The sequence below is a fragment of the Chenopodium album genome, chromosome 11 (genome assembly GCF_948465745.1).
Source record: "Chenopodium album chromosome 11, dcCheAlbu1.1, whole genome shotgun sequence".
NCBI lineage: Eukaryota > Viridiplantae > Streptophyta > Magnoliopsida > Caryophyllales > Amaranthaceae > Chenopodium > Chenopodium album.
In genome coordinates this window covers 11,199,472-11,214,009 of record NC_137844.1, presented here as the reverse complement: position 1 = coordinate 11,214,009, position 14,538 = coordinate 11,199,472, and the positions used below count along the sequence as shown (strand labels likewise).

The following is a 14,538-nucleotide window of genomic DNA, read 5'->3' as shown; positions in this document are numbered from 1 at the left end:
TCCTAAAGATAGGATCATTTGTGAAAAACGACCCATTTTTTTTTATTTGTTTAGAACTACCCACAAGTTTGAAAACATTTTGGTAGCACTACCCAGTAACATTTTCCGTCCAATTAAGACGTTAATGGAGCCCATTTTTTTCACTTTTGCCACCCAATTAACTCCCCCAATTTGTTTAAAGGTTTTAATCCACCCTAATTAATCTAATTAGGATTTTAATTATAATTCACTTTAGGGTTCATGAATTTAGTATTATTTGGGGATTTTGATTTCTAAGGTTTGAGGGTTTAATTGAATTGGGGTTTTTGCTTATTTTAGCAATAATTGGCCATTATAATTGACAAAAGTGAAAAATTATGCCAAAATAACGTTTTAATTGGACGGAAAAACGTTACTTGCTAGTGCTACCTAAACATTTCCAAACTTATATATAGTTCTAAACAAATTATAAAAAAAAATGGATAATTGTTCACAAATAATCCTATCTTCACCTAAAATAAAATAAAACAAACCATCAAAAATTAAATAACCAATCCTTCCACCCCCCACCCAAAAAAAAAAAAAAAAAAAAAAAAAAAAAACCGAAAATGGAACCTCGACGAAACCCCCAAAATAGAGCAAGAATCGACCCAAAAATCCGCCAAGTTGGTTTCACATTCAATCTCACATCCCCAACCCTAAACCCTAATTCTTCTGCCACCGTCTCCGGCGTCGCTGCCGCCGATGACTCCACCCTTTCTCCGGTGATGATCCCTCCTCCGCCGATCCCCTCCGACACTTCCGCCGCCATCGCCTCCACTTCTCTCCCTGTTCCTGTCCCCGCCCACTCAGCCGCCGCTGCCGCCGTCACTGTCTCCGCCGCTCGCCGAGCTTACGACGAATCTCACTCTTACCTCGCCGCTTCTTCGCCTGAGTCAACTCAGCCTGATTTTTCCGACGACTGGGTTCCGAGTAGTTCTGGGAAGTATAGTCTTGGTTTTGATATGTCTGGTGTTAATTCTCCTGTTGCTGATCAACAATCTGCTCATGATACTGATTTGACTGTTATTCATCATGGTTAGTAATCTATTTTTATTATGTGTTGTAATTTTTTTGTTTATAATTTTAATTTGAGTTTAATTTTTATGTTTTTTTTAGGGATATTGATTTGATTTAAGGATTTATTTCTTGTTCTGTATACTTTTGAAATTATTGTGAACTTAACGGGTCAACCAGCTTATATATAACCAACTTGGAAAAACTCATTTTGATGATGAATTGAAGGAAAAAGATCAAAATTGGATGATAGTGTAATGTGGGAAAATTACAAAGTGTATGATGATATTGTAATGTTGGAAAATTACAATTTATATGATGAATTTTTGTTATTTATATTTATTGGGCAAATGGTATAAATGCTTTTGGGCTGTCATATTCGAATTTATTTTAAGATATGATAACATTTTCTGCAATCTGGTGCTTTTCTGGGAGCAAAATTTGGGAATTTTATTATCTTGATTACAAGCAGTGTGTAGTTGCGTAGGCTTTTTATGTTTGATTCCTGATAAGAAGATTCTTGGGATAGTGTAAGCTTTTTATTTATTAAATCTTGCTTTTCGTTTACGGAGTTTAGTTTTTGTAAGAAGAGCTCCCTTGTACAAAGATTTAGTTCATGATCTGAGCTAAGTTGTTTCATTTCAACCATTGTGATCTCGCTCTTGTGTTTTGGTAGCGGAATGGATCGAGCTGAAGCCAAGTAATTATCTTTCTGATTTTGATTCTGATTCTCCCAACATATTTGCATTCGTAATTTGCTGGTTGGCAACATCAATGTGTTGAAATTGATTTGTATGTGAACTTAAAAAGCTGAAATTTGCTATGCATTATAAATAGAAGCTATTTTATTTTGAGTAGTAAAGGTGTAGATGTCAATATATGCATTTTGTAACCTTTTTTTTTTTTTTTGTGAGTTTGTTTTTGTTCCTTTTCTTTTCCTTCCCACATTGCATTGCATTCATAGAATCATTTTACTATTATATTAAATTGCCTTCAGTAAGTATCTCTTTTTATATTTGAACATGATCTATATTGCAGTTTTTTTAATGAAACCAATGATGCAGAGAAGGGAGGAAATATATCAGAAGTACAAGTGTCTCACCATGAAGACAAAAAGGTTACCTACAAACCGTTGAAGGATAAAACTAGCAAAGCTGAAAGGCGCGCTTTACAGGAGGCTCAGAGAGCTGCCAAATCTACTAAAAAAGGTTCAGACTTTTTCATTTATTTTTGTGCGTGTGTGTATGAGGTGGGGGGAGGGGTTAGTCATTAGTTTGAACTTTTATTTGATTGCTGTCAAATATTGCACTTAGTGCTTATAATTTTTGGAATATTTTTGGATACTTGCTTTTGAATACTGTGTATACATGACCATTTAGCAAGACGTTGATTGATCTAACCAAGTGATGGGTGTGATTTTTGCAGCTGCGGCTTCTGGAGTGGCACCTCCTGTCACTGAAAAGCCAACCAAAGCATCTAAGCAGTATCCACAGAAAAAAGATGTTCCTTTGGCAACATCCTCAGTGTCAGTACCTGAAATGAAAGGGGGCGATCGGCCATCGGAGAAAGACAAGAAGAAGGATGTTCCCCATCCTCGGATGCAGTATGATGACAAGAGCAGAGTGGAAAAGGCTAAAAAGCGCTCTGTTATTGACAAACCTGAAGCTAGAAACAGAGTGGAGCTGTTTCAGCATTTGCCTCAGTATGAACGTGGAAATCAGCTCCATGACCTCGAGTCAAAATTTTTCAATCTTGATTCAGTTCATCCTGCTGTGTACAAGGTACATTAACTTACCAGCTTTTTTTATCAATTTGATTTTTGTTTTTATCAGCATTAAAGATGGTAATTAAATAAAGTTCAAATGTCAATGGTAAAATCCACCACAGAATTATAGCTATGAGACAAAGTTAAGATTGTGGTTTCTAAGTCAAGAATGCCTTAAGCTAGATACTTTCTTCTCCTATCTGATTGGCTTGTGAGTGAGCTGGTCTTGGTTTTTGTAAGTGGGTCTCATATACTTTTGAAGACTATTAAAAAATGTGTTTAAACAGAGATATCGTGAAGGAGATCATTAAGAAGCGATATTGAAATTAACTGATATTTTGTTTTAATGGTGCTGTGAATTGTGAAATTACCACTTTTACCAGTAAAACCCTAAAAGAAGAAAGAGAAGGAACAATTCTGAATGAATACTTTTACATCCCTTCTCATATTTACTGTTGGTCTGCTTACACTGATTTCTCACTCTATATCTAAATCCATCATATTCACTGAGTGCCTGAAATCCACTTCTTGCGCAAGCCAATGCATAATTAAATTTTGGATGGCATCTAGATTCCTTCCTTATTTTGCCTTTACCAAGGCGCTTATCATGGGTGAAACAAATCCAAGGTTTAGAATGATTGGTTTGGTACACAATCAGAAAAGGACCTACTCACCTACTATGGTAAACATCATCTTTATGGGCTTAGATTTAATGTCATTTTTTATCTGTTAATTTTTCAGTAATCAATATATATAACATATTAGGTTTTTTATGAGTTCAGCATTGGTATATCAAGTTCTAGGCTCATCAAAATTTAGTTATTACCTTAGAAGAATGTGAATAACAAGATGAGGACAGGTTAATTTTGAAGTCAAAATAAAAAAATGAAAGATTCATAACCATTAGTTAAGATATCCAAATCTATTCCTTCTTGATTGAATGGAAGTTCATAACATCTTCACTGTCTAAAGTAATGATGAGTCGGAGAGCACCATGCATCATTTTTTAAGTTTCCTAGTATTTTATTGTTTATTAAATATTATATGGAACTCACATTATGTAAAAATCATATTAAATGTCGTGACCTTTCCAGCTTTTTTTTTTTTTTCTTCATACAAACGCATAAGAACATTGATTTCTAGTTTGGCCTTATTATTACTTGAGCTATCTGGCTATCTGGTGGAGTATTTAGACTTGAACAGTTTTATTATTTTTTTTAGAAAGAAATTGGTTTTTCTGCCAACTAATTTTTTAAATCCAGAAGCCAACAATAAATAAAAAAATTGAAAAGTTATAAGACAACCAAGAGTCCCCTACTTTGTCAGTTGCTTTCCTACCTTAGCAAGCTAAATGGCGATGTGATTTAGAGTATTTCTCAATTTTAAACCTTAGAGCTTAGAGAAAGAAGAATTCAGTTGATCAAATTCAACCAAAATAGTTTAATATACTTGGTATCTGCTTTTGATGTCAGGTGGGTTTGCAATATTTGTCGGGCGATGTATCTGGAAGTAATGCACGATGTATTGCAATGCTCTATGCTTTTAAAGAAGCCATTGAAGACTACCATACCCCTGCAGACAAAATTCTAACCAGAGATCTAGCGACAAGGATCAGTAGCTATGTGTCATTCCTAAATGAATGCCGCCCCCTCTCTATCAGTATGGGTAATGCAATAAGATATGTAAAGGCCCGCATTGCAAAGTTGCCTTCAAATCTTACTGAGACAGATACAAAAGCTACGTTATCTTCTGATATATATCGTTTTATTAATGAAAAAATCGTAATAGCAGACAAAGTAATTTTGCAACAGGCTGTCACAAAAGTTAGGGACGGTGATGTTCTTCTTACTTATGGTTGTTCTAGTGTTGTTGAAATGGTATTGGTATATGCCCATGAGCTTGGGAAAAAGTTCCGTGTTGTGATAGTTGATTCACGACCAAAGTTTGAAGGTCAAAGATTGCTTCGAAGACTGGTTGCAAAAGGGTTGAGCTGTACATACACGCATGTTAATGCAGTTTCTTATGTCATGCATGAAGTCACAAAAGTTTTCTTAGGTGCTGCTTCCATATTGTCTAACGGAATCGTTTATTCAAGAATTGGAACTGCATGTGTTTCTATGGTTGCTCATTCATTCCGTGTTCCTGTACTTATTTGCTGTGAAGCCTACAAGTTTCATGAGAGAGTCCTACTTGATTCCATATGTACTAATGAACTTGGTAATTAACTTTCCTCTCTTATCGAGTTGTGTTCATAGAGCTCCCAGATTTTGTTAAAATGATGAGTGTGTTCCTTGCAGGTGATCCTGACATTATAGCTAAGGTATCCGGTAGAAAGGATCTAAATTATTTGGACGATTGGATGAATAAGAAAAATTTGCAGCTCCTAAATTTATTGTGAGTATCATACTTCTATATTCCTTTCTTATTTTGGATAAAACATAAATAGTATTGTATTTTTTAAGACCTAATGACATAAATGATGTCATTTACAGATATGATGCTACTCCCTCAGATTACATATCGTTGATTGTCACTGAGTATGGCATGGTAAGCTGCTTCTTGTTGGTTGGTAAATTTTTGCTTTCAATACTATTGCCCCACACCTGTTTTGTTACTTATATTCATGATACTCTACCCTTGTCTGAAAATTCATACTTCGTATCATTTTTCTTGGGACAGCAATGTGAATTGTGCTTCCTACTTTTTGAGAGAGAGAGAGAGAGGGGGGGGGGGGGGGGGGGGGGGTTGATGGGGGATGCAGAAGCTAGCTGACGTAGCTACTGCTGTTCAACAATTTAAGATTAAACCATTGTCATTTCTTGAGCTTGATGCAAATTTGTAAAATTGCAGCCTTTGATACTCAATGTTTATTCTTCAATTTCTGATTACAGCATTTGTTTTATACAGATTCCACCTACGAGCGTGCCAGTAATTGTGCGTGAATATGGGAAAGAACACCTATTTTAATGTGCAGATATTGTGTTTAAATACTTGTTGATAACAAGGCTAACTACTGTAAAGGTGTTAGGTTTGAATCTCATATTTAATGTCATAAATTTGATCCCAGTATACAAGTGCAGGCTCATTTCATGTTACTAATGAACTGCACCAAGCAGTTTTGATCCCAGCATTCTTTGACACGAATTGTTGTCTATGTATTATTTTGAACATTGTTTAGAATGATTTAGCCAACTAGAATAATTAATCACAATTCAGTATGATGATTTTTTTTTTTTTTTTTTAGTTTTACACTTATAGTAGGTGTGATATGAGGTGTAAGTCATATATATACCGAGTAGCTGAATCTCTTTTCAAGTTTGATTTCTTATTATTAATTACAAGTATTATTTTACCATGATAGTGCTTTATTGCTACACTCATTTGCTTTTTTTTTTTTTTATTTTTTTTTTTTTTTAATTTGATCTCAAATTCTCAACTCATAGTTCCAAATCAAACTAAAAAAAACAGAAGAAATTGACCATTGTATGGTCTCTTGAAAAGTGAGCAACTATGCTCTCTTTATTTGAAATAAGGTATTTTTGTCTGATTTTGACACGGTTTGATCTAATTTGATGGATTGACTACAAATTTGACCTCTCTTTAAGATTAATGTATAAAAGTAAAAATAAAGTGGGATCTTGTTAAATTTGTTTCGAGTACTTAATTCCAATTCAAGATATTTAGTAAAGTTATAAATCTGATGTTCCGGTCTAATGTAAATGTTTTTAATTTGATTTCCCGAGTACAATGTACAACATATATACACTGAAGCAAGCAAATAAATACACATTAAATGACAGATAGGTAAACTAGGGATTTGGAGAGAGCGGACATGAAGCGAAGAAAGATGGAAGATTGCAAATCCTAACATAACATAAATACAGTTGTATTAGAATAATAAGGGTCTATTCTCATACGATTATTTTCAGTTCAGTTCAGTTCAGCTCTAATAAGTTCAGTTCAATTCAGCTCCTAATTTTCTTCTCTTATAAAATATTCAATTCAATTCAGTTCAATTCAGCTCTAATAAACTCAGTTCATTTCAGTCAATGAGAACAGGCCCTAAATCTCTTTTTTACTTCGAGGCAGAGAAAATAATAAATAATTTCTCTACGGTCAATGAGATAAATAAAATAAAATCTAATACAATATACAACTTACTACAACAATCAATATCACTTCTCAAATACATGGATATTTTCTGATACAATGCTGACTCAGATATCCTTCTACAGTTCTACAATACCAATTCTAATACACATGTATGCTGTATCCGACTACACGTAAATTTTATAAAAGAAGAATAAAATGTTACAACAGGTTAGCTTTTGGTCCGCAAATTATATCGCACTTTACAAATCAGTATAGCTGGTTTACCTCTGTATCTAAACTATCATACCCGCGCATAGATTCTAGTCAGGCGCTCCGTTATTATTGTTTCTTGTCAGAACCTATTTTACAATTCTCAGATGCAGTTTCAGTAGCTAGCTCCATAAGCATATCATAGTCAATTTCACTTAATCTGTATTTCAACTTAATGCCACTGTCGGCCCAGGACTTAACACAGAGTAGAGCCTGTGCAGTTGAAGCAGGCAAACCAAACCGTTGCCTTTCCAGTTCAGCCCCTTTGCTGGAGAAAAGTTCTTCAGGTGCCACAGATGTTGCCTGCATTGACAAAAAGTCCCGAGCCATTATAGACAGCCGTGGATAACGTACACTATTAACTTTCCACCACTCCAAAACATCTGTTGTTAGTGGAGCTGGCGGTTCTGACAGATATTGGGTCAGCTCATCAGTTGCAACACTCATGCTAGCCCTCCGTCTTTTTCGGGCTATTTCCTCTGCAAAAGATACTATACCACCATCTTCGTTCTCTGAAGCACCATATATATTGTTCACAGATGAAAAATGACTGGTCGAATAATTTCCAAGGAAATGGGTTCTTGCCTCCTCCAAATTGTTTTCTAAGTTAAGTGTTTCTGGGATGAGTTCTACTTTGATCCGAGGATCAAGAATAGCTGTCATGTAAGTAAATATATTGGAAACCTGGTCATTGTAACTGCTGGATTTTAACGACATTTCCTCAGCAGCACTCTTTAGCCAATCTGGATAATGGCAAGAATCTTTGCATGCTGCAATCATTTCAGATATATGATCCATGAAAAACAGTACTAGGCCAATACTGGGAACCTTGTTTGCACATATGTCACCCGTGGTCTTGTAGAAGGGTTCCAAGTATCCATGCATAATGGTAACTGCATTCCTTTCAGCAGCATTTAGAAGCATTCTGCTACCTAATGAGTCTTCATGCTTCCTAATGACGCCATCCATGGACTTGCTGGCCTGCACTACAATGTAAACTTACATAAAATTCTATTTGTCATCTGTCAAAAAGGTACAAATACAAACACAGCGAAAGAAAAAGAATATATATATAAACAGAAGTCAATCACCAACCCTTTCCCCCTCAGCAAGGACAGTAACCACCCCTCCCAAGCGCTTGAAATACCTAAATAATAGATACGTAGTACACAACAACAACAACTACATTTATATAATACTGAACTCAACTCCATCAGAGAGAACTCAATGAACACAAAAGCAGGCCTATTCCTCATAATATCAGCTTTGGGTTTACAAATGTAATTCATTGCAGACAGGAAATTGAACAGTTATGGAGAAATACTTCCAAGTTTCATTCCCCTACATTTCGATAATGACAACTGAAAAGACAAACAACACATGATTGTATCCTAGAACATTTTTTAAAGAATGAAGACTCAAAGTGATACATTCCCGAAATTAAAAAACAAAAAAAAAACAAAAAAGCCACAAAAATTGGGTATCATCCCCAAGAGGAATAAACTCCGTGATGCTTCAAGAAGCCAAAATTATAATGACAAGACACTAAACAATTACACATTCTCCAGGCAATGTAGCAATTTTTGACATCCACACCACAACTTTAAAGATATAAAGAAAGATGGAAGGCAAATGAAAAGTTTCGTCTCTTCCTACTTTGAAAAAAAAAAAAACTTTTACTTTCAAAGTACAAGTTCTGAAGAAACAAGAACTGATCTAATTTGAGAACATCAGCCTCAGCTTGATCAATTAGCACAAGAAACATATAAGAAAAAAAAAGGAAGCCATGCATTTGACTAGACTCTAAACCTTATACCACAAGACTGCTGCTGTTAAACTGTGTTAACACCCCCCTCCCCCCAAATTGGTTAATAAAAAGCTTACTTAATACCTTCTCTGTGCTTTCAACATTGCAACATTGACACTTTTGACACTATTCAATGTTCATACACTCCTTTGTGATTTATATGCAAGGAAAAATAGTCATGTAGGGTCTTGTTAGATTTGTCTCGGTATATAATTTCACAATATCAATATTTTTTACAATTTCTTTTTACTATTATATAGTAAAAAAAATTAAGATTTAAATTTTGCTTTGGGAAGCATAAATCTCCCTATGTTGCAATATTAAAATATAATAGAGGAAGTATGAAGTAAGTTAAATTTAGTTTCAAATATTAGGATCTTTGTGAGCAATTCTTTTACAGCCACTAAAGCCATTAACCATTATGAGGGGATAATTGAACACAACAATCTTAGAGAGATACGGAAGCTGATCTCTGCTATAGACAGCCATTATACCTCCCTCAACCTCAAAATCTATCCATATGATCTTCTAAAGGACATTTCACATTCAACTCTGTCAATTAAATTTAGTATAGGAATTCTGTTCCAAGTATATAAGTTGGAAATTAGACAGATAAAGCATGACAGTGGGGAGACATATGCACTGAAAGGCAAGGTTATAGAAATCACAGTAACCCTATTGTCCAATTTGATAATTTAAAATTTTATACGTAGAGCACTTATGTTGTCTTAGCAGGTGCAAAGGAAAGCAAAATCAAAACTTAATGATTAGTATTGATTACCACATTCAAATAATAGATAATTTACTACCCGAGTTTTCAAATGTACATCACAGATTCACAGTTTAGCTAGGATGATTCATTGGATATCTTTCAGAAGAAAAAAATTATTACTACATAATCCCAATTTATCACCCCCCAGGTTCTCATAAATTCATTCTTGGTGCAGGCCATTCCCCAAACTCCTAAAATGAAGACAAATTACCCAATTACATCAGGCACTCTTTCTGTACTTTGTTTCATATGGCATTTGAATTTGACTGGCACTCATCTCTCTTACGGAGTATTTAGTGCTTACCTTGCGGACAATATCCATCATCTGGTAATGTCCATTCCAACGAATGGAATTGTCAAGGGGGAATCTCCAGATGCCTTCTTGATAAGCTGTGGTTAACTGAATAAAATCCTCCATGATCACAGGGGAAGCATTCATCTCTATAACAAAGTCTCTGACCTTAGAAATTATTTGTTTTGTGGTTCTTAAACCATCTTCTATCACCATATTTAATGTCTGGGCTGCACAGGGGATATAGCAGAAAGGGCCCACCTTTTTCCCATCCATATCTTCTTTTAGTTTGTGGCATGCATGCATTGCACTCTGACTATCATCATGTGTGCAAGCAAGGACTTTGTCGTCAATATTATAATTTTTTAAGACCTTAATTAAAGCATGATAGATCTCAGCACCACTACATGGATATGGTATGCGACAAACATTTAGAAGGAACTTTTGAAAAGTCCAGCTCTCATCGATCCAATAGCACGTAACACTCATGTAATAAATTTGTTCATAAGAAGTCCAGAATTCAATCGCAATTGCAACCTTAGAGGACACCTGTTGCAAAGTTGTCTGTACATCTTCCTGCATGCTCCTGAAAACTTCACATAAAACACCCTGGAGCTTCTCTTTAGACCATAACTGAATGGAAGGGTTAACAAATTTGAAAGAGTTTAGCAGCCAGGGCTCCTCCAAGGTTGAGGGAGGTAGAGAAGACGAAGTTAGCCATTTAATAAGCAGCCAATTCAAGAGATCATGATCAAATTTTGGTGATTTGGCTTCAGATTGATATTTTTTTATTACAGAGGGACTGGACAGTGGAGCAGTACTTGGGATCAGATCGCCAGATTTATCATATCCTGGATGGCGACTACCAAGATGTCTTCCCAAATTACCTTCAGAAAGATAAATTAGACAGGGTGTTATACAATGATCAAAGATCAATGCGCATAATTATCACTATTCATGACAAATCAGCACAAAATGAATAAAGAATATACAAGTATTATTTAAAAGAAATACATCAATGACAAGGTCATCATATCAAGTTGGAAGAGATATCAAATCACTAGAAAAACATTTACATTAGAAATAAGGGAGATAAAGGAAATTACCCTAGCATTTTCTTAATCTTACTTTTCAGCAGTTTGTTTGGATTTGAAGAATGAGGGATATATGAAAGGGAATACCAGAAAGATACTATGTTACTCAATTATGCTTCATATATATAAGTGAATAGGAACATATACTGCATCATAATCACAAGATCTCATACCAATTTAACCCTATTCGGTGTGAATTACTGAATTTGCTATCGGAAGGGAATAAAATGAATCAGTTAATATTTATATACAATTTTGATTCTCTAGACATAAAGAAGGGCAGGAGAGGAAAATTTACCAGTAGCAGTTGCAATGGAGTACATCTGTCCACAAAACTTACACCTACGACTCTTTCCATCAGGAGCAGTCTCAAAATATTTGAGATATACCGATGTCATAGTCTTCTTTCGTGGTTTTGATGATGGACTGTCATTTCCTTTCTCAGAAGGAATCAAGGCCACATTAACTGCATCAATATTTGAAATGATTCCCATATCCATCACAGATTTTGGCTCTATGTCTACATAAACAAACAAGAAAGACAAGTCTCTGATATATCAATATTCATATCACTTATTGAGAGAAGGATTCATTTACATTTACTGCCTTCTCATTTTTCTAAAACAGCATAAAAAAGAGTTAGAATTGAGACCTTAAGGTGAAGCTTTGGCAAACCAGCTACCATATAAGCTATGATCAGAGGAAATATGAAAGGAAGAAGATAAATAGATAATCATTATTGTACCTAGCTTCAGACCAAGGACAATAGGACATGTGCAACATCATTTAATTATGGTCCAGCATTGCAAAATGCAAAGCTTGGCAACATTTTCTATGAGAATGTTATAGTTTTCATCAACAATCATTAGATCTAAGAAAGAACATGCCTTTATATTTGAATTATGTTCCTCACTTTCATTTGTCGGATGCAAACGCTCACAAAATATACAAAGAGGGGAGGGGGGGGGGGGGGGGAGCACTTCAATGCAAAATGCCAAAATCCAGAGAAAAAAACAACCGACTTCAAGGATTTCTGGAAAAAAAAAGCAATAAAAGATGAAAAACTCTTTAAACAAAAATCATTAAGGTTGTTTGAAGCTTCGAAGCTCACTATGAATCCTCTCTGGCTCTTATGATCATTAAAAAGAGCTATGTATTTTTCAATATCACTAAGAAACTGAAGGTGCTGAATTTTTATCTCATCAAATTGTCTAGTGAATATAAGGGAACTCTCTAGAATCCTAGTATCAATAATAAAGATACACCACAACTATACCTAATCCATCTAGGAACGTATAGAGCTTATTCTAACCAACATTCCAAATCCAAAAACAATTTGATAATAAATTAGATAAAATCTAAATCATGCTAAGAATTCACATGTCGAACAGTCTAACAAGCAAATACTAAGCAAATCTTAGCTCATTGCAAATTTGAAAACTTAATGAACCCCATTAATTTCTGAAATTTAATAATTAATACATGTCAATTTTTATTTATTTATTTTTTTTTTTTTTCTTTTGACGGGAAAATCAAGCCATGATACTACTCAAAGCTAGGAGAGTCTAGCAAAACAGCATTACAAGCACAGAGTGGTACTTCTTCTAACCACACTCTCATCTCAACATAATCTCTACTAGCTCTAGCTAAGATATGAGCAGCACAATTGCCCTCTCTACCAACTTGTGAATAAGAAATACTAGAGCAAGAACTAGCCAAATAGAGAGTGTCACTAACAATAACACCAAAAGCTGAACATTCACACTTCCCTTGCTGTAAATATTGGAAGAGCTTGCTGCAATCAGTTTCTAGAACAAAATCACGAAGCCCAGCATCCAAGGCAATGGCCAAGCAGTGTCGAGCAGCTAGAGCTTCTGCTATATCAACATCAAAACACCCTTTCTGAACACAGCAAGTTGCAGCCATGATATCACCAAGGTGGTCACGCATAATTCCACCCAAGCCAATAGAATTGTCACTAAAAAGAGCAGCGTCAGTGTTAACCTTGTAGCAGCCAGCAGCAGGGGGAATCCACTTCTTGTTAATAGTCGGAACTTCGCACATCTCATAGGGAATTTGCTCATTTGCTTTTTCATACTCTCCCACCATACTCATTGCCTTCCTAATCACCTTCTCTACTGTCATAGTCTTTTTTTGAAAAAGATGAGCATTTCTTTTCAACCATATTCCCCATAATAAACACCAAAAGATATCCCACCAGGCATTATCTTTAAAGAGTTGCTCCAATTTGCTGCACCACACCAGAAAAGTGGAATCATCACACTTGCTGGTATCCAAACGAAGAGGAGAAAGGTACCAAATCACCTTTGCTTCAGAGCAATTGAAGCGGGTGTGCATTATGGTTTCGTCACCCTCACCACAGCTCGGACAAACAACATCCTCACAAATTTTTCTTCTATTCAGGACACTTCTGACAGGAATGCTATTCTGAAGAGTTCTCCAGCCAAAATGTTTTATTTTTGGTGGAATTTTCGCATTCCACAGCTTTCCCCATATTGTATTCAAGCTCGCTTTAGAAATAGAGGCATAATCAGTGTGATTGGCCTGCAATTGCACAAAATAAGCACTTCAGACAGAAAATTCTCCCTTTTTTGAGTGCACCCACATCCACCTATCCTTTTCGTAGTAGTGAGCGACAGGGATATTCAAAATGGCTTCAGCTTCTCAGGGAGGAAAAATATTGTTGATGAGATTTCTGTCCCACTGTCCACCATTGATCAAGTCATTCACCACTCTAGGAGGCTCATCCAGGTGAGTATCATTCTGAAAGATCCGAAAACCAGGAAGGGAGGGCACCCAGGGATCATGCCAAATATCAATACTAAGCCCCTTCCCAACAGACTTCACTGCCCCTTTTTTCAGGAGGTCCCTAGCAGAGAGGATAGACCTCCAAGTATAACTTACATTTGAGCCCACTTTAGCATCCATAAAATCTGAATTCGGGAAGTACTTGTTTTTCAGAGTTTTGACCATCAGAGAGGGAGTATTCTTAAGGATCCTCCACGCTTGCTTGGCAAGTAAGGCTTTATTAAAGGCCTTCATATCCCTCATCCCCATACCACCATCCTTCTTTGAAGCATACATTCGCTCCCAAGCCACCCAAGCCAATTTTTTCTCCTCCTTTTTTATCCCCCAAAAGAAATTGCGGCAAAGTCTTTCAATCTCATTCAAGATGCAAATTGGAATATTGAAACACTACATAGCGTACATCGGGATAGCATGGGCAACAGACTTAATTAAAATTTCTCAACCCGCTTGTGATAAGAAACCTTCTTTCCAACCTTCTAATTTCTTCCACGCTTTATCTTTAATGATAGAAAAAATCCGTTTTTTGGAGCTTCCAAGGTAAGTCGGAAGACCAAGGTATTTGTCATGTTCCTCAACTGCCTT

General features: G+C 35.7%; 1 protein-coding gene across 2 annotated transcripts; it reads left to right on the top strand.

Annotated features, from left to right (window-relative positions):
- The first annotated feature begins 554 nt into the window (after nucleotides 1–554).
- LOC145568562 (uncharacterized) lies at nucleotides 555–6,152 on the top strand. Of its 2 annotated transcripts, none has more exons than XM_081627984.1 (7): nucleotides 555–1,056; nucleotides 2,100–2,243; nucleotides 2,461–2,816; nucleotides 4,273–5,017; nucleotides 5,098–5,194; nucleotides 5,293–5,347; nucleotides 5,708–6,152. In XM_081627984.1, exons 1-7 carry the CDS (start codon nucleotides 588–590, stop codon nucleotides 5,765–5,767), a joined length of 1,926 nt encoding a protein of 641 aa, XP_081484110.1. In that variant the 5' UTR covers nucleotides 555–587; the 3' UTR covers nucleotides 5,768–6,152. The 2 variants fall into 2 exon arrangements, with proteins under 2 accessions (XP_081484110.1, XP_081484111.1); XM_081627985.1 differs by lacking the exon at nucleotides 555–1,056 and adding an exon at nucleotides 1,395–1,735 and having other exon boundaries at nucleotides 2,074–2,243.
- Nucleotides 6,153–14,538: the final 8,386 nt, after the last annotated feature.

What these genes read in the sequence shown, in the direction of transcription:
- LOC145568562 (XM_081627984.1), top strand. Translation starts at nt 588, where the DNA reads ATGGAACCTCGACGAAACCCCCAAAATAGAGCAAGAATCGACCCAAAA. An exon ending in TGCCAAATCTACTAAAAAAG is followed by an intron (nt 2,244 to 2,460) that starts GTTCAGACTTTT and finishes TGATTTTTGCAG; the next exon opens with CTGCGGCTTCTGGAGTGGCA. An exon ending in CATATGTACTAATGAACTTG is followed by an intron (nt 5,018 to 5,097) that starts GTAATTAACTTT and finishes TGTTCCTTGCAG; the next exon opens with GTGATCCTGACATTATAGCT.